This window comes from Salvelinus sp. IW2-2015, linkage group LG6.2, assembly GCF_002910315.2.
Source record: "Salvelinus sp. IW2-2015 linkage group LG6.2, ASM291031v2, whole genome shotgun sequence".
Classification (NCBI taxonomy): Eukaryota; Metazoa; Chordata; class Actinopteri; order Salmoniformes; family Salmonidae; genus Salvelinus; species Salvelinus sp. IW2-2015.
In genome coordinates this window covers 15,883,905-15,904,401 of record NC_036846.1, presented here as the reverse complement: position 1 = coordinate 15,904,401, position 20,497 = coordinate 15,883,905, and the positions used below count along the sequence as shown (strand labels likewise).

At 43.2% G+C, this 20,497-nt stretch overlaps 1 protein-coding gene across 1 annotated transcript in view; it reads left to right on the top strand.

The window, feature by feature from the left end:
* diaph2 (diaphanous-related formin 2) overlaps positions 1 to 20,497 on the top strand; it is a 717,635-nt gene that overhangs the window by 536,314 nt on the left and 160,824 nt on the right. The window contains 1 exon segment of the mRNA XM_023990279.2: positions 6,201 to 6,325. Coding sequence (XP_023846047.1) covers positions 6,201 to 6,325 — 125 coding nt within the window.

The following is a 20,497-nucleotide window of genomic DNA, read 5'->3' as shown; positions in this document are numbered from 1 at the left end:
GCTGCTGTAGGCCCTCCTTGGTTGGTGACAGAAGCACCAGATCATCAGAAAACAGTAGACATTTGACTTCAGATTCTAGTAGAGTGAGGCCGGGTGCTGCAGTCTGTTCTAATGTCTTCGCCAATTTGTTGATATATATGTTGAGCATAAGCTGCATCCATGTCTCACCCCATGGCCCTGTGGAAGAAATGTATGTGTTTTTTTGCCAATTTTAACGACAGACTTTGTTTGTGTTCATGGATTTTATAATGTCATATGTTTTTCCCCCAACACCACTTTCCATTAATTTGTATAGCTGACCCTCATGCCAAATTTAGTCAAGGGCTTTTTTGAAATCAACAAAGCATGAGAAGACGGTGGCTTTGTTTTGATTTGTTTGTTTGTCAATTAGGGTGTGCAGGGTGAATATGTGTTCTGTCGTACGATAATTTGGTAAAAAGCCAATTTGACATTTTCCCAGTATATTGTTTCAATTTAAGGGCTTTATTGGCATGGGAAACATATGTTAACATTGCCAAAGCAAGTGTCTCTAATTTGGTCATTCATTTGGCAGGAGGTTAGGAAGTGCAGCTCAGTTTCGTTCTCTCTCCCAGTCACACTCTCACTTTCTTTACATTAAGCATGCAAATCAAACACATTTCTAACCCCCAGAAATAGCTTGACAGCAAGATTATGTAAAGGATAATTGACATGGTTTTGCATGTGTAAGAAGTTACCTGGAAACACGCTCATCCAGCTTAGAAACACAGTGACAGAGATATTTAATGTGTGCTTTTAAATGACACTAGCAGGTTTTGCTGACAGCAGTTATTAGGATAATTCTACATGTCCCAGACATCCTTTCTCTGTGAAGAAGAGAGTATGTAGGCCTAGTGCTTGTGTTTTCTCTCCCTTTCCTGGTCCATAGGTAATGTGCATGTGGTAGATACCAGTGTTATGTTGAAAGTCATCCCCTGAAAACAGTATTATTTTGGTGCTAATTTTACTAATGATATCCCAAAAGGATCCCTACTGCATGCTGAACAGAGAGGAATGGTAGTCTTAGTCATGTAGATTTATTTGATAAAAAGCAGCAACTGACTTATAACAGGCCCTTCCTTTTAAAGTAACTTCAAAAGATGCATTTACATATTTGGTCGAAAGGCCTTTGTTGTTTACATTGCTTGTCACTAGATACAAAGTGCAATCTGATTTGACTCCCTCTCTTTCTAATGGGCTTCTAAAGCTGTAATAAAGTTTACCCTGAAAACACTCATTAACACTGCTTCATTTGAACATTTGACTTTCTCCATTCCCTAACTCTCATCCAAAATGTTAAAGTAAAGCCTTCCTGTAATGCGTCTGTGTGTAGCTGGTATAGATGAGTCAGGCGCAGGACAGCAGATATGAGTAATGTACGAAATTTTACTCAACAATAAACACAATTACACGTCAAATAAATCCAAGACCACAATAACGGACCGCAATACAATAAACAATCAGTCACAAACAAACATGGGGGAACAGAGGGTAAATAATGAACAAGTAATTGGGGGATTGAAACCAGGTGTGTAAGACAAGGACAAAACAAATGGAAAATGAAAAGTGGATCGGCGATGGCTAGAAGGCCGGTGACGTCTTACGCCGCCCGAACAAGGAGAGGGACCGACTTCGGCGGAAGTCGTGACACTTCCAATGCATCATTTTTTTGTGTTGAATAATGAATGTTGCTTTTAGTAGCCTACCCTCCACAATGCATTGCTTACGTAGCCTAGCGGTTAGAAGCATTGGGCTAGTAACCGAAAGGTTGCTGGTTCAAATCCCCTGGTCGACTAGGTGATAAATATGTCAATGTGCCCTTGAGCAAGGCACTTAAGCCTAATTGCTCCTGGTTTGCTGTCAATAATGGCTGATCCCTGGCTCTGACCCTACTCTACGAGGTTGTCTGCACACAAAAAAATCTAATTCACACTTGTACAAAAGGACAAATGTAAGCACCCACCTAATTATCTTATTATAATCTTATCTTAATTTACCTCATTAACAGGTGCATATAAAAAGTTACAATTTACTATGGATAGTGCGCAGGCAGCTATTAAAAGAGGAACATGTCAACCTTTGTATAAATCCAACTTTTAACATTGAAAATTGCTTCAGTTAAAAATACTGCAATAGAAAACTGCACAATATGTACATATGCTCTCTCCAGTCCCCAGACATTGTACTGTTAGGCTTCATCATATTACTGTAAATGAGTCTTCTGCAGAATCTCAGTTGGATAGTCCCTTGTGTGTCAGTGCCATGGCTACTGAAGCCATTAAAGATCAGCTACCTCGGCTGTGTTATTAGCCAAGCACTGCTGTCATTCAGACCCAGTCTATCAGAGTTTCCCTGAGCCCTTGGCAAATGATGAACGGTTCCCAGGTATGAAGCATCTGTGTGTATCTAATCTATTCATCTCTACCCGTCTGTCTGCCCACCTCCTAGCTCTTCATTTTTCCCTGCTATCTGTGCTGTCTCAGATCACACTGACAACAGCTGGGTTGCTCTCTCGGAGGCCCTATCAGTGCTGGCGTAGGGATGTGTTGACTGCGGGCGTGCCGCCGTCTCCCCATCCCCTAGTGTCCCCAGGAGTGAGACCTAACCCTTGGCTTTGTTGGCCTTGAATAGGGGCATAGCATATCCCCAGTCACCAGATCCCTCCAAGCACCACCAATGACCTCACCCTCCCGCATCCTCTGCATTGTTGCTGCTGTGGCTAGATTGATTTGTGGCCCCGGTGTGTATGTGACTGTGTGTGTCTCTGTGTACTGTAAGTGCTTCGTCCCCTCTCTCACTCGACACTGTGATTGTTAGAAAATAAATATAAAACCAGACGGGAGCTGTATAGTGTCTCTGTAAAGTAAGGCTAGGCTGCCCTGATGTCACTGAGACTACCCCTCTCTTGATAGCCTCATTGGATGGGTTGGGAAACATAAAGGGTGCTGGCAAACCCTGACATGCCCTCCCATCATGTATGACTCACGGCAATACATGTAGAAGATGCAATGAGAGACAGGGTTTTATTTAAGCAGTAAGGCATAAGGGGGTGTGGTATATGGCCGTCATACCAGGGCTAAGGGCTGTTCTCTGCACAACGTGGAGTGCCTGGATACAGCCCTTAGCAATGGTATATTGGCCATATACCACAAACCCCAAAGGTGCCTTATTGTTATTATAAATTGGTTACCAACGTAATTAGGCGGCAGGTAGCCTAGTGGTTAGAGCGTTGGGCCAATAACCGAAAGGTTGCTGGATCGAATCCCCAAGCTGACAAGGTAAAATGTGTCGTTCTGCCCCTGAGCAAGGCAGTTAACCCACTGTTCCCTGGCCGCCAAATACGTGGATGTTGATTATGGCAGCCCCCGTACCTCTCTGATTCAGAGGGGTTGGGTTAAATGCGGAAGAGACATTTCAGTTGAATGCATTCAGTTGTACACCCTTTTGCTTTCCCTAATTAGAGCAGTGAAAGTAAATGTTTTGTCATACATATGGTATACGGTCTGATATACCACGGGGGTCAGACAATCAGCATTCGGGGCTCGAACCACCTAGTTTATAATGCAGAATATACAGTGGCATCATATAGGCTAGACAAGGTAGGCTGAAAAAGCTATTGAATATGAAATGTGATGGGGGGACATTGCAAGACAGGTACATTGTGCAGATATGCTTTGAAGCAGGGTTTTATTATTGAAGATTTGAGTACGATACTGATAGGCGAGTTCAAAAAGCCATTGGAAATTAAACGTGGAGGCTTGATTTGAAATGTGAAGGTTTATCTAAATGGCATCGGAAGGCTTTGAACTAGTCAAGATGGAAGCACGTTCATTAAGGAGGATACTTTTAACATACTGGACTTTGATCTTCTGTTCCATTTGCCCGGCTGTGCACTATGAGCTTTACCACAGCCCAATCCACTGTAACTCCATAGAAGTCAGATTGTTTAACTATTAGGCACTATTATTTAATCCATCTTTTCAGTTTAGAGGAGGACTCTTGATAAATAGTAAACTCAGCAAAAAAAGAAACATCCTCTCACTGTCAACTGCGTTCATTTTCAGCAAACTTAACATGTGTCAATATTTGTATGAACATAACAAGATTCATCAACTGAGACATAAACTGAACAAGTCCCACAGACATGTGACTAACAGAAATGGAATAATGTGTCCCTGAACAAAGGGGGGGGTCAAAATCAAAAGTAACAGTCAGTATCTGGTGTGGCCACCAGTTGCATTAAGTACTGCAGTGCATCTCCTCCTCATGGACTGCACCAGATTTGCCAGTTCTTGCTGTGAGATGTTACCCCACTCTCCCACCAAGGCACCTGCAAGTTCCCGGACATGTCTGGGGGGGATGGCCCTAGCCCTCACCCTCCGATCCAACAGATCCCAGACGTGCTCAATGGGATTGAGATCCGGGCTCTTCGCTGGCCATGGCAGAACACTGACATTCCTGTCTTGCAGGAAATAACGCACAGAATGAGCAGTATGGCTGGTGGTATTGTCATGCTGGAGGGTCATGTCAGGATGAGCCTGCAGGAAGGGTACCACATGAGGGAGGAGGATGTCGTCCCTGTAACGCACAGCGTTGAGATTTCCTGCAATGACAACAAGCTCAGTCCGATGATGCTGTGACACACCGCCCCAGACCATGACGGACCCTCCACCTCCAAATCGCTCCCGCTCCAGAGTACAGGCCTCGGTGTAACGCTCATTTCTTCAATGATAAACGCGAATCCGACCATCACTCCTGGTGAGACAAAACCGTGACTCGTCAGTGAAGAGCATGTTTTGCCAGTCCTGTCTGGTCCAGTGACGGTGGGTTTGTGCCCATAGGCGACGTTGTTGCCGGTGATGCCTGGTGAGGACCTGCCTTACAACAGGCCTACAAGCCCTCAGTCCAGCCTCTCTCAGCCTATTGCGGACAGTCTGAGCACTGATGGAGGGATTGTGCGTTCCTGGTGTAACTCGGGCTGTTGTTGTTGTCATCCTGTACCTGTCCCGCAGTTGTGATGTTCGGATGTACCAATCCTGTGCAGGTGTTGTTACACATGGTCTGCCACTGCGAGGACGATCAGCTTTCCATCCTGTCTCCCTGTAGCGCTTTCTTAAGCGTCTCTCAGTACAGACGTTGCAATTTATTGCCCTGGCCACATCTGCAGTCCTCATGCCTCCTTGCAGCATGCCTAAGGCACGTTCAAGCAGATTAGCAGGGACCCTGGGCATCTTTCGTTTGTTTTTTTTCAGAGTCAGTAGAACGACCTCTTTAGTGTCCTAAGTTTTCATAACTGTGACCTTAATTGCCTACCGTCTGTAAGCTGTTAGTGTCTTAACGACCGTTCTACAGGTGCATGTTCCTTAATTGTTTATGGTTCATTGAACAAGCATGGGAAACAGTGTTTAAACCCTTTACAATGAAGATCTGTGAAGTTATTTGGATTTTTACGAATTATCTTTGAAAGACAGGGTCCTGAAAACAGGGTCCCTTTCTTTTTTTGCTGAGTTTAGAAGTCTGTCTGATAAAAAGCCTGCAAAAGTTTGTTCTGTCTTCAGGTAATCTGGCGTAACCTCTTGGTAGTATCTACTCTGTGACGCAGACCCAGACAAAACAGGACTGACATCAGTCAGTGGCCGGAGCATTGACCCATATCTTTGCCTGTGACCAGTTCACACACTGTGGAGTCAAAGTCAGAAGTTTGTATCAATAACACTAAAGCCTATACAGCAGGCCTAACATGACACATGTTTCTACGCTCCTGTCCTGTCTGATCCCTTAAGACACGTACAAGTCTTTGAAGTTCCCACTTGAAAGGGTTGATCTGAATAGTAAGAGTCCAAAGGAACTTTGTATACAGTGGTTACAGACTGATTAACGAGCTCCAGCCCCTCTATCAAACACACACACTCGCCTTCCAGGCCACACAGATTGTAGTGCTAAGACAAGACCAAGATTATGGAGGGATCAAACTCAGGAAAAAATATATGGAGTGATCAAATCCTAACCTCAGCCTAACCTCAGTTTAACCTCAGCCTATCCTCATCAAACAACACTGATTGGAACAATCTATATCAAAGAGATATTCATATTTAGAGAGATTCAGTTCATATGCAGTGTAGTGAAAATTATTTTCATTTATATTGTTTATTAATATTAATGACGTCTCCATCTTTCTCCAGTTTCTGCCGAGATCCTGAAGAGCAGTCTCAGCACCATGGAGCGACACATCCAGAGGCTAGAAAATGACATTGAGAACTTCCCTAAGACGGACGACGAAAAGGATAAGTTTGTGGAAAAATTGTCCATATCCTTTTCATGCTTTTTATTGATTTCTCACATTGTCTTAATTGAATGTATCGCGGATGTAGAAAGTAGACATGTTCTGGCCATTTGGCGCCTGTGGATTGTCCACCAGAGAGACTGTGCTGTGCTTGTGTTCTCCCGGGCAGGAAAGACTAGTTAACGGCCATAAGTGTGGCTTGTGGCACCCGTGGGCTTAAAGGAATGGATATGGCTGCCTTCCCACTAGTGAGATGTTTATCAGATCTCCTCCTCCTCTACCCAACGTTCCCCAGAGAGAGTTCAGGCCTTGAGCTATTTTTACCGCTGCTCCACCACTGCCTCCCCTCGGGGTCTCTAATGAGGGCTCGTTCCCCCACGCGGACTTATCGCCCACCTCCTGATTTCATCTCCCAACCAGCCACAGGCCTCTCCACATAGACTTTCTGTAGACTATCACCTTTTGCGGCTCTTCTCTCGTTTTGATAACAGAGTGCTTTCACTTAAACTCAAGCGGTTCGGCTCTCGAATCAAATTAGTGATGCCTGAGCACTTCTCAGACTCCATTTTAAGAAGGAAGGAGCCTCGGCAGAAAAGGTTTGTCTAGTAATCTGGCACCTACAGTACAGACACTACAGGGTATAGAGTCTAATTGGTTGAAACCAAATCGGATGTCAATAGCTAGGGGCTATGATACCTCCTATCAATATATGTGTATTAAAACAGACAGCATTCCTCTTTTTTTTTTAAATTGAACCTTTATTTAACTAAGCAAGTCAGTTAAGAACAAATTCTTATTTACAATGACGGCCTACCGGGGAACAGTGGGTTAACTGCCTTGTTCAGGGGCAGAACTACAGATTGTTACCTTGACGCTCTAACCACTAGGCTACCTGTCTCTAGGTGTGAGTTACCACATTTATTAAGGGAAAGCAAGAATCATTCAAGGGTAATTCATCAATTCAGGAGGCATTCCATATGTTCAATACTCACACTTGCATGTCACATGTTCCGGAACGTTAGCTGCTACTAAGTCTTTTTTTAAACCTCCGGCTTTGGGCTGGATGTGTCAATGTGTAGTTCATACATGCAGAATCTATGACCAGATTTACTTTATAGCCTAAATTAGCCAGCAAATCCTTAGTTTGAAAGCAAGTGTTTTACTGGAAGCTGTGCTGGCCCCCACATGGGCCAGCCCCCTAACAATTTGACCATGAGCTTCAACCCCTTGCTATATGTGTGACAGCTTGCAAAGTGCACATGATGCACCCACACCACACCAGAGCAGAGAGAGAGAGAAAAGTGGTGCACATTTCTGCACAAGTTTCAGGGACCCCTTGAGGGCTACTTTCAACACTACTGGCTAAAAAGTACACACAATTTCCGGAGAATCCCTTTAAGAAAGTGTTTAACCTTAATTTGAGCTTTTTGTTAGCTTGCAATTTTTTTTTGAGCTTTTAGCTGACATAAGAGTAATAGCTGCCTAACACATCAGAAATTTGCTCCTAGTCAAAGATTGGCACTTAATCTGTGTACATTTTATATCTTAAAAAAATAGAGGCTTTGGCAAAAACCTCCCCTGCAGCTCTGAACCAAGACAGGGAGGAAAGGCAGCTCAGGGCCCCTGATGTCTGTATCGATTCTGGGGCTCCATGGAGGATGTCAGCTTGACTGAGAGGAAATGGAGAACTGCATATATACTGGAGTAGTGCTCCCCCTCACTGTCTGAATCGTGTCCCCAGAGAGTGAGAGGGAGAGAAGCTGCCTGGCCATTAATGGAAACGCCCCTCTTCCCCGTCTCACCTGATCTGGCATCAGAGCCGAAATGGAACCTCAGTCGTATTTGGCCGAACCAATTTTAGTTACTGCCTCATTGTGGAAAAAAGCAAAGAGAGGAAAACATTTAAAAATGGTTTTCTTACCTCCATTTTGTAGCATTCCAACCTCCTTCCACTCTGTGTTCAGCCAGGTTAAGGGTGACACAGCTGCACTCGTTCCTTTGCGCGTGACAGAGTAGGCATTCTTACCTTACTAAAGAAAGCCAGAAAGCTGTTTTACTGTCCCTTTATGGCGCCCACGATCGATGAGGGGAGTCGAGGTGATTCAAGTGGTAAGGTGGAGAGCGTATCGGTGTTTATCAGACCTCTCTCATGCTGTCTGTGTCTGTCTCTCCCCGTTAGTAATCACCTCTCACTGTGTCTCTGTCTCTCCCTGTCAGCAATCACCTCTCTCTGCATCTCTGTCTCTCCCCGATAGCAATCACCTCTCTCTGTGTCTCTGTCTCTCCCCGATAGCAATCACTTATCTCATGCTGTCTCTGTCTCTCCCCGTTAGTAAACACCTCTCTCTGTGTTTCTGTCTCTCCCCATTAGCAATCACCTCTCTGTGTCTCTGTCTCTCCCCGTTAGCAATCACCTCTCTCTGCGTCTGTCTCTCCCCGTTAGCAATCACCTCTCTCTGTGTCTCTGTCTCTCCCCGTTAGCAATCACCTCTCTTATGCTGTCTGTGTCTCTGTCTCTCCCCGTTAGTTAACACCTCTCTCTGGGTCTCTGTCTCTCCCCATTAGTAAACACTTCTCTCTGTGTCTTTGTCTCTCCCCGTTAGCAATCACCTCTCTCTGTGTCTCTGTCTCTCCCCGTTAGCAATCACCTCTTTCTGTGTCTTTGTCTCTCCCCATTAGCAATCACCTCTCTTTCTCTCACTCACTAGAGTGGGTTTGACCTGCGTGTGACCTTTTTCTTGGTAATGAAGTAATGCAGTTCATCTGCTAGTCAAAATAACAAGGTGTTTGGTAAACATGGCTCTTCTGTGACCCTGCTCGAATCAATTCACATGATTAGGCATCAAGGGTAATTCGCAAGTTTTCTAAATAAAATATGCTGCGTGTTCGGACTTGAATTTCTTTGTACTGTAGCATCCAATCTGAACACACTTCTCCAGGTGTGTTGAATGATTCACGCCCCTTCAGCTTTTTCCGTACCATTCGTGCTTCTACAGCTGCATTGCTTGCTGTTTTGGGTTTTAGGCAGGGTTTCTGTATAAGCACTTTTGGCTTTATGAATACATTTGATTGATTGATGATGTTGAACTGTGAAAGGATGTAAGTTGGTTTTGCCTTGAATCATCCTACTATCTTCTTTTCTCTTTGAACCTTAAAGTTAACATGACCAGTAGCATTGTGAAAAGCTTGGCGACAGCTAGTCTTCCTTGGGTCCGACACATAACGAAGAAGACATTACAGACAAGAACACTTTACAATTTACGTAAATTTTTAACATTAACATAGACATTACAGACATACTGTATATAATATTAGAGGCACACACAAAACAATCCAACTAAATAATAATAATGTGTGGTGTGTTGGAGTGTGTGTGCGTGCGTGCATATATCAGAACTATAGTTGTGCCCAAAGGTAACAGAGGGAAGTGAAAACATATTAGATAAAGAGATGAAAGAGACAATGCTTGATTTTCCCAGGTTTTTAGTGCTATATTTTATTTTGCCTTTGGCTTAGATAACCGTAATCGGTGTAACACAGTTTAGGGTGTGTGAAACTGACAGTTTGAAATATTCCCTGCCATATGTTTTTGGTTTGACATTTCCTTTTGTGAAGATAAGTCTGACATACCTTTTTAAACTTCCTACTGGGATTAAAGGACGCTTATGCCTTGAAACATGACAGATGAAACAACAACAACGAAAGCAGCAGCTAAAGTCATGCATTTGATGGTTGAGCAACCCTGTAAAAAGTTTTCACTGAGAGCACATTGATGAATGAGGAAGTGCGTGTACGTGTGCGGAGGTGGGTGCGTGCGTGCGTGCGTGTGTGTGTGTGTGTACGACAGAGTCTCTTTGGCCTTTTTTTGAAGACTTGCAGGTGTTGCCTAGTCTTGCTAACACCAGCCGCTCTACGTCCTTGATGCACAGCTCACTGTGTAGTCACGTGGGTTGCGCGTCAGCCAGACTAGTTGTTTCCTAGTTAGGTTTTAAAATGTAACAATAAATGTCTTAAAACAGCACAACTTTAATTACCTTCTTCAGTTTTTTATAATGAATACAATTATGTTAAACGTTTCTAATTAATTGAGGTGGCTTTGTGATGGCTTTTATGAGATAGAACTCAATTCGACTTCTTGCATTAGAATGTCTATATATGTAGTGCCTTCGGAAAGTATTCAGACCCCTTGATTTTTTCATGTTACAGCCTTATTCTAAAATGTATTTACTTTTTTTTTTAAATCAACACACAATACCCCACAATGACAAAGCTAAAACAGGTGTTTCAAAAAGAAATTACTGTATTAAAAATAATAAACAGAAATGAGCTCAGGTTTCCATTGATCATCCTTGATGTTTCTACAACTTGATTGGAGTCCACCTGTGGTAAATTCAATTCATTGGACATGATTTGGAAAGGCACACACCTATCTATGTAAGGTCCCACAGTTGACAGTGCATGTCAGAGGAAAAACCAAGCCATGAGGTTGAAGGAATTGTCTGTAGAGCTCCGAGACAGGATTGTGTTGAAGCCCAGATCTGGGGAAGGGTACCAGAAAACGTCTGCGGCATTGAAGGTCCCCAAGAGCACAATGGTCTCCATCATTCTTAAATAGAAGACGTTTGGAATCACCAAGACTGTTCCTAGAGCTGGCAGCCCGGCCAAACTGAACAATCGGGGGAGAAGGGCCTTGGTCGGAGGAGGTGACCAAGAACCCGACGGTCACTCTGACAGAGCTCCAAAGTTCCTTTGTGGAGATGGGCAAACCTTCCAGAAGGACAACCATCTCTTCAGCACTCCACCAATCAGGCCTTTATGGTAGAGTGGCCAGACGGAAGCCACTCCTCAGTAAAAGCCACCTGACAGCCCACTTGGAGTTTGCCAAAAAGCACCTAAAGACTCTCAGGCCATGAGAAACAAGATTCTCTGGTCTGATGAAACCAAGATTGAACTCTTTGAATGCCAAGCGTCACATCTGGAGGGAACCTGGCACCATCCCTACAGTGAAGCATGGTGGTGGCAGCATCATGCTGTGGGGATGTTTTTCAGCAGTAGGGATTTGGAGACTAGTCAGGATCGAGGCAAAGATGGACAGAGCAAAGGACAGAGAGATCCTTGATGAAAACCTGCTCCAGAGCACTCAGGACCTCAGACTGGGGCGAAGGGTCACCTTCCAACAGGACAGCAACCCTGAGCACACGGCCAATACAACGCAGAAGTGGCTTCGGGACAAGTCTCTGAATGTCCTTGAGTGGCTCAGCCAGATCCCGGAGTTGAACCCGATCTAACATCTCTGGAGGGACCTGAAAATAGCTGTGCAGCAACGCACCCCATCCAACCTGACAGAGCTTGAGAGGATCTGGAGAGAAGAATGTGAGAAACATACCCAAGAAGACTTGAGGCTGTAATTGCTGCCAACGGTGCTACTGAGTAAAGGGTCTGAATACTTATGTAAATGTGGTATTTATTTATTTTCTATTAGCAAACATTTTTAAAAACCTGTTTTTGTCAATAAGGATTATTGAGTGTAGATTGATGAGGGGGGAAAAAATATTTTATAATTTTTAGAATAAGGCTATAACCTAATAACATGTGGAAGAAGTCAAGGGGTCTGAATACCTTCGGAAGGCATAATGAATTCCTCAAATAAATGAATTCACTTGCCGGAGTCAGCTTTCAAACCGCTGCATTTACCAGTTCATATCTACAGTCGTTATCTACTGAATAAGACAGCCGGAACCCATTCCTAGTACTTTCTGGCCTCACAAACAGCCCAGCGGAGGTATTTAATTTAGCTTTCCTGATGTATTTTTCTCCCTCCACTACCGCAATGTATGCAAAGTACTGAATGGGGTGTTTGTTCAGCAGTTTAGGGATATCTATCTGTCCCACAAAGGCTGGGAATTGAGGCATTGGCCCCTGGGGGGGCTACTAATTCACTGGAGAGGCTTGAGTGGCTTGGTTGATCCCAGCCAACCCCTTTACCGATCTATAACTAGTGGATATGAAGGAGTAGGACTCTGAGGGAGGGACAGACTATAGGGACTGTGGATAACATGCTGGGTTGCTAATGGGAGTGTGGTGGGTCGCCGTGGAAATGAGAAGCAGGACTGAGCATTGATGGATGGTTGGCCCCTGTGGTACTCAACGACATAGTTCAGCCCGCTGATATTTAGCTTAACCTTTCAGCTCCCAAGGGACCTGAGAAGTCGAATTCAGCTTGTGTAATTTTGAACCCCCCCCCCTGACACATTAAGACCTGTAGCTGTGCTCTGGTCACGTGGGGCGATAACTCAATACATTAGCTATGCGCTGTATAGAAGTAAGTTTACAGCTAAAACTATCACTTCTTGGCTACAGTAACTCCTCACAAGTATAATAGTGTTTAAGTCAACTGATTTAAATAGCAGAACATGCAAACAGATAAATTGCATTGTCTTCCCATCATAGAATGTTATATACACATAAAGACAGGAAATTAATTAATGTATTAACGTAAACTCACGTAAACTCGTACATCGCCTTGGTCCGTACAATTGCCCTTATTTTAGCGCCCCAAAAACGGAAAACTTCCAGATCAACTGTAATGTCAATACCATTGTAAAGCACAATTTCTCCCCTTTCCAACAGAATCAATTACATGACCTAAACACTGCCCGTTTCTGCATAATTCAAGCAGGCAATGAGCCCTGTTTGGTCTTTTTAAAAATGGCGGGTGGGGAAGCGAAACTAATGCGTGATAGTGAGAAGGAGAGATGACGTGTGGGAAAATTGCTTTTTTTCACTCGATATGTCCAACTTATCACCTTATCGCCTCTAAAATGTAAATAAATCACTATAAAGAGTTAATATAATATGTGATTACATACCTATTTGAAGGTTTGTGTCGAATTTGAATCAGGTTTTTAGGGCGGTGCTAAAGGGATCTTAGAAGTAAACAGCGGCTTTGAGAATGATGATCACATGCAATGATAACACAAAAAATGACTAGGTATCCCCCCCTTACCCCCGTCACTGTCCATTTCTTGTTTTTAAAGGATGAGAAAAGTGCTACACCTGGTGGAGAGAGATTGTAAGACAGAAATTGTTGCTTTTTGCGTGCTGTACGTTACGACATGACATGCCACGATGTAACGGAGGGTCCGTTTTTTCAACTTTTCTCCAATACTATAGAGCTATTACCATGTGAATCAACACTTGAATAGAAACCTAGTTCACACCCCGATTTTGAAGTCAACACAGTCGCTACAGTCCCATTAGTTTTCTTTGTAGCCTCGTTTGAATGTTGCGGTTGCGCACATTTGTACGGAATGGGGTAAGTTTACGTTACCTCCCTCATATTATACCATATTATACAATGTCTTCAAGACATTGGGTGGCTATTTAAAGAATCTCAAATATAAAATATATTTAGATTTAACACATTTTTGGTTAGTACATGATTCGATATGTGTTATTTCAGAGTTTTAATGTCTTCACTATTACTCTACAATGTATAACATAATAAAAATAAAGAAAAATCCTTGAATGAGTAGGTGTTCTAAAAATGTTGACCGGTAGTGTACCTTAAAATAAAAATATAGTGGCGTGGATCAGAAAATCAGTTAGTATCTGGTGTGACCACCATCTGCCTCATGCGGTGCGACACTTCGCATAGAGTTGGTCAGGCTGTTGATTGTGGCCTGTGGAATGTTGTCCCACTCCTCTTCAATGGCTGTACAAAGTTGCTGGATATTGGCAGAAACTGCAACATGATGTTGTACACGTCAATCCAGAGCATCCCAAACCTGCTCAATGGGTGACATGTCTGGTGAGTATGCAGGCCAGGGAAGAACTGGGACATTTTCAGCTTCCAGGAATTGTGTACAGATCCTTGCGACATGGGGCTGTGCATTATCATGCTGAAACGTGGTGATGGTGGCGGATGAAGGGCAAGACAATGGGCCTCAGGATCTCATCACGGTATCTCTGTGCATTCAAATTTCCATAGATACAGTAAAATGGCAATTTCAATGCCACCATGGGGCTCTCTGTTCACAACGTTGACATCAGCAAACTGCTCGCCCACACAACGCCATACAGATTGTGTGACTGTGTAACGTTAACTCAGTAACCCCAGACAGACTCAGCCCACACACACGTACACACACACAAACACAGATTCCCTCTCCCCTGGCCCCAGGGCTACACTGTCATACCACCCACATGACTTGTGCATTGACAGATGCATTTACGCAGGTAGCACCCTCTGTTGTTCGTCAGTGTGAAAGGACGTTATATGTGTGTTTGGGGGGGTGGTCAGTCAATATACAGTACTGCAATCAGGGCACAGACTCAGGACTTTACTGCTTCAAACCAAGAGAACCACTAACAGTATTGTAATGGAGTAATTCATTTAAATACAATGCCAAATGAGTTTTTGGGTTTTCAGAGTAGACAACACCAGTGGTCATTCTGTTTTATTACCAGTTGACACTTAGTCTAATGTACCACTGCTAGCTGCATTTCCTTTTATAACTAAGAGTGCTATTGATTAACTGGGAGCTATACTCACTTTTATAACTAAGATGTTGTTGTTGCTTAAATTTGTACTAATTTGTAAACAAAGGATGACTGGTATTAAATTACCTCATGGGTAAGTCACCTGTAAAGATTTAGCTACGCTGTCGAGATGGAAACTTGACAAATATACCTTTGCCATTATGGATGATAATTAGATCTAATGTGTTTCATTACCGAAATGTAATACGCCCTTATAATCCGGCTAATTTGTTGACGTTTGTACTTCCTCATAGAAGGAAACCAGGTCAACAGATTGTGGTGGCATTTCCAGTTCAATGTTTACCTCACCATCGTGCTCTTTCTGTAAGCACTCTCCTTTATTAATGAAATTCACTGTAAATGTTGTGGCCAATTAATTCATACTTGCAGCACAGATAAGCGTTGGAGCTTTTTAATTAAGCAGAAACTCAAACCAAAGTAAATAATTAGAAGAGTGGGAAAAAATGACAGTTAACAACAAAAAAACATATCTCGTTAACCCTCTGTGGCTATCTGGTTACTGGTAGACTAGTGTCTGTACTTAGTATTGTCTCAACATAGACACTATAGAGACTGCCATCTTGCAGAAACAAGTTTCATTCACTATGTTTCACAGGAGACGTTACGATTTTAATTAAGCAACTAATTTCATAGTATGTGACAAAACAAGCAAGTATAGTGTCGAGAATCGTTTTACCATCTAAACTGCTGTGAAATATATTTTCCATAACCAAAAACATTGTATTTTCAGCTGTTTGAAGCTGGTGTACAAAACCCAATGTCAAATAAGCAAAAACAAAACTTAAGAACGGGAGGCATAGAAATAGTGCATATAGAACAGATCTACCGCTTCTTAGACCTGCTTTCAATGAGAATTACATAACTATAACTAACTTTTCTGTGTACATTTGGTCGGGTCGCCCAAAAAGTTACATAATAAGCTTTAATAAGTGTCGATCGAATGAACAAATTCTGCCAAAAATGGTAAGAATAACTGCATTCTAATAATGATCGTCATAAAGAGGGGCAGGGAAACACTAAAGGGATTAGCTTGCGCGTTTGATTATGTTGCCGTCGTCCACCAATGTTTACTTGGAAATGGCATCCAAGGCCATGTGTTTTGTGTGCTATGATTTTTCATAATGCTAATATAACAATTATCTTGGATTGCAGTGGTGTGTGGCTTGGTGGAGGATACGTGTCTGAATGAGAGAAGGGAAGCTCGATGGCTGCTTCTTCAAATCCCATTTTGACTAACAATGCCACCCAACAATAAACGCCCATGAATTGGGGAGATGACGGCTGTATTTGTATTGTAGTGATTAGAATGGTATTTAACACAACATTAATACCCATTGATAATGAATGTAACAGTGTCTTAATTATTTGCGGTGGGAGTGGTTTAGAGTTTAGAACTGAACTCAGCCACACATTGAGTTGATAAAATGTACATTTGGACATAAAGTATATTCTACACGAATCACAAATGCACTTTGAACTTTAAACAAAAATCACCTGTAGCTATCATACTCATAGTTCTACCAAGACCTATTAAACAATGTTACTATTTTATTGTCAGGATCAATGCAATTAATCTCAGTGTTATAGGAAACTCACTCAGTTACTGATGTTTTTCAAATAACTGTTTTTCTATAGTCTTTCTAAGTTACTTTCTTAGTTTCCGTAGGTGGATGGGTGAAGTTCATTCACTCACACACACATCACATATCACACATTACACACACACACACACGTCCACAGTGTATTCCACTCCAACCGAACTGACACATTCACATAGAGGACACATGTTTCTCTTATTATCAACAGCCAACCCTATTTTGTCACTCCTTAGATGTTAGCTGCCTGCCTTCACGGCCCCAGACGCCAGGACGTCTCAATGTGCCGTGTCATTATGCGAGTGAATTCCCCAGAAATTCTCCAATCAGTGTCTTGTTAGGCTGCGACACCGGGGCTGATGTGGCAGGTCCATTAGTCAGTAGAGTTAGCTGACAGGCTGCCTGGCCTTCTGGCTCCCTAGGGATGGATGGAGAGCCAGAGAAAGGGGTGGGGGGTGGGGGGTAAGGCTCCAGTAGACTGACCCAGGTTTAACCTCTCCTTCCTCCTGGGTGACTCCCCTGTCATATACCCTCTGATCAAGCCTCAGTTCCCTGCCTGCCAGTCGGGGGGTCCCGGAGGGATAGACCTCCAAGCCCGGCGCTTCTCCATAGGGATCCCGTCCCGCATGGCCCTACCATGTCCTAGGATGCCCTCACACAAACAGCTGGATGTCGTCGAGCGGGGTTGGAAATGTATGTCTGTCCTACATGGTCAAGGGTTGAACTAGATAAGTTGTATTTTAGTACCTGACTAGATTTTGTATTTACACATAACCTGATACCAAGTAGCCAGCCGGCTCCAGTCTGCACCTCATTACCCCCCACCCCCAAAAGGTCTTCACGCTGGGCAATAGACAGAGCACAGTCGGACCCATTTGTCATGGGCTCCTGGGTTTGATGCAAAGCCCCTCAGTACTTGTTGCTGCAGTACTAATCCTTCTGTAGAGACACTAACTCATCTCTTTCTCACTCTCTGTCCCTCTCGCTCTCAGCCTTCCCACTCTCCCACCGTCATGCCTCATAATTTCACTTTCATTTGATGTTTTAATGAAATTCCGTACCCCCTCTCTATTGAATTGGCACCATTGTAGGCAGATTATTCTATCAAATGCCAATGGGGAGGGGAAACCTCAATTGGCAGTGTTTGTCTTCTTTAAGTGAGACATTGTTTTTTACTTTTTGTTTCAGCACATGACACCCCGTGAGTTGAGAATTTGAGATGTATGCTAGGTTTAACGGCTGGGAATGTGTTTCAGGAAACTGACGATAAACAAATGGCACATTGAATGGCAGTGTAACTTTAACTTCTTTGGGGTAGGGGGCAGTATTTTCACATCCGGATGAAAAGCATGCCCAGAGTAAACTGCCTGCTACTCAGGCCCAGATGCTAGGATATGCATATTATTAGTAGATTTGGATAGGAAACACCCTGACGTTTCTAAAACTGTTTGGATGATGTCTGTGAGTATAGCAGAACTCATATGGCAGGCAAACACCTGAGAAAAAACCAGGAAGTGGGAAATCTGAGGTTTGTAGTTTTTCAACTCTTTGCTTATCCAAGATACAGTGGAAATGGGGTCATGTTGCACTTACTAAGGCTTCCACTAGATGTCAACAGTCTTTAGAACCTTGTTTGATGCTTCTACTGTAAAGTGTGGGCGAATGAGAGGGGATTGAGTAAGGTCTGCCATGAGCTGACCATGCGCTAACCATGCGCGTTCATGTGAGAGCGACCTGCTTTCCATCGCATTTCTGAAGAACGGAATTCTCCGGTTGGAACATTATTCAAGATTTATGTTAAAAACATCCTAAAGATTGTTTCTATACTTCGTTTGACATGTTTCTACGGACTGTAATATGACTTTTCGTCTGAACTTTTGCCTGGACCTGCCCACGCGTTGTGAGTTTAGATTGTGTACTGAACGCGCGAACAACAAGGAGGAATTTGGACATAAATAATGGACATTATCGAACAAAACAAACATTTATTGTGGAACTGGGATTCCTGGGAGTGCATTCTGATGAAGATCATCAAAGGTAAGTGAACATTTATAATGCTATTTCTGACTTCTGTTGACTCCAACATGGCGGATTTCTCTTTGGGTTGATTTGTCGTCTGAGTGCCGTAAGTTTTTTTGAAAATCTGACACAGCGGTTGCATTAAGGAGAAGTGGATCTAAAATTCCATGTATAACACTTGTATTTTCATCAACATTTATGATGACTATTTCTGTAAATTGATGTGGCTCTCTGCAAAATCACCGTACTGAACATAACGCGGCAATGTAAACTCAGATTTTTGGATATAAATGAACTTTACCGAACAAAACATACATGTATTGTGTAACATGAAGTCCTATGAGTGTCATCTGATGAACATCATCAAAGGTTAGTGATTCATTTTATCTCTATTTCTGCTTTTTGTGACTCCTCTCTTTGGCTGGAAAAATGGCTGTGTTTTTCTGTGACTTGGCTCTGACCTAACATAATCGTTTGGTTTGCTTTCGTCGTAAAGCCTTTTTGAAATCGGACACTGGCTGGATTTACAACAAGTGTATCTTTAAAATGGTGTAAAATACATGTATGTTTAAAGAATTTTAATTATGGGATTTCTGTTTTGAATTTGGCGCCCTGCAGTTTCACTGGCTGTTGACGAGGTGAGACGCTACCGTCCCACATACCCTAGAGAGGTTAACATGTCATTATGCATTGTTACAACTCATTTCCGGAAATTATGATAACCAGCTAATACCTCTGCTGATGCACCGGTTATGTGTAAAATGAGATGTGGAAGTGTACTTAACGCTGGTGGGTGATATACTGAGGAGATGGCTGAACATGTATTCCACGGCAGACAGCGATATATTCACCAGCGGCGCCATTTATTGTGCTTTATTGCAAATAAGTACCACTGGGCAGGGCCCAAAGCACAGGGGAGGGCTCCTTGATTAAAAGGCCCTGCGTATCATTAGTCGAGTCCCTGTAGCTGCCTAGATGAAAGCCTGCTGTAAAATGTAAATCGAATGAATACCCAAACATTTCCCCACATATGTTTGTTATTATTTTCCTGCTGAAAGTGTCTAGGGAATACTAGCCCGTTCTGATTTCTGCCTTGGCTCTGTTATAGCCAGTTGTAGCCTAACGTTCTACTGCTATCCGTGACTCTCAGTCCTCTGATCCTGACAACGCTGTAGGATCAGTGTCTCCACAATCCACATATGGCTTCGGGTTGTGGTCTCTCTTCCTGCCCATTCATATATGTGCATTGGCATACTATTAGCCAGATTTATTGAGTGCGTTTTCATGCTTTAAACCAATTAGGAGGTTCATTATGCAAATCAAGTCTACTAATTACCACCAAGTTACTAATTGATTGTGAGATATATTGTCGATTTCAGACTTGACTCCTTAGACAGGATTTGGTCTTCAACTGTCTTAGCGCGCCTTTGTATAAATGCAATTATGAAAGAGCAGAGACAGCCGAGCCAAAGCCAAGCCAAGTGCATTCAGTAGGGCATGTTGTGAGACATTCAGATAGAAAGGTACTATGTAGCTACAACAGACGCCGCTCTCTGACATGTAGAGTCAAGGATTTCATTACTTTTCTAGCTGCATCGTTCCCAAAATGGAACCCTGCAGAACGACAGGTTACATACAGGTTACATACAGTACGTTCAGAGCCCCGGCTTATCAAAGTCGACGCGAGAGATGACAAACAAAATGTCAGATCAAAATTGAGCTTTCTAATTAAAATGAATATGTGACAGCCAGGAACACTAACAGTTACAAACGGCAATCTGATGGTAATCAACGGGGGTGTCTTCCATTAATTGGCAAAATGAGGCTCATCAATCACGCAGAGGGAGGAAAGCGGCAACAGGAGGCAGTGCCCGCCGCCTTATCCTGTCAGAGTGTGCGGGCGTGGGGGAAGGCAGCGCGATGGTGTATCTCCAGGACAGACTCATGGAGAGGGAGAACTTTTTCCTCCCCCTCTCCTCCACCCCCCCACCAGCTCTTTTTCTCTCTGACAGCCTTTGTT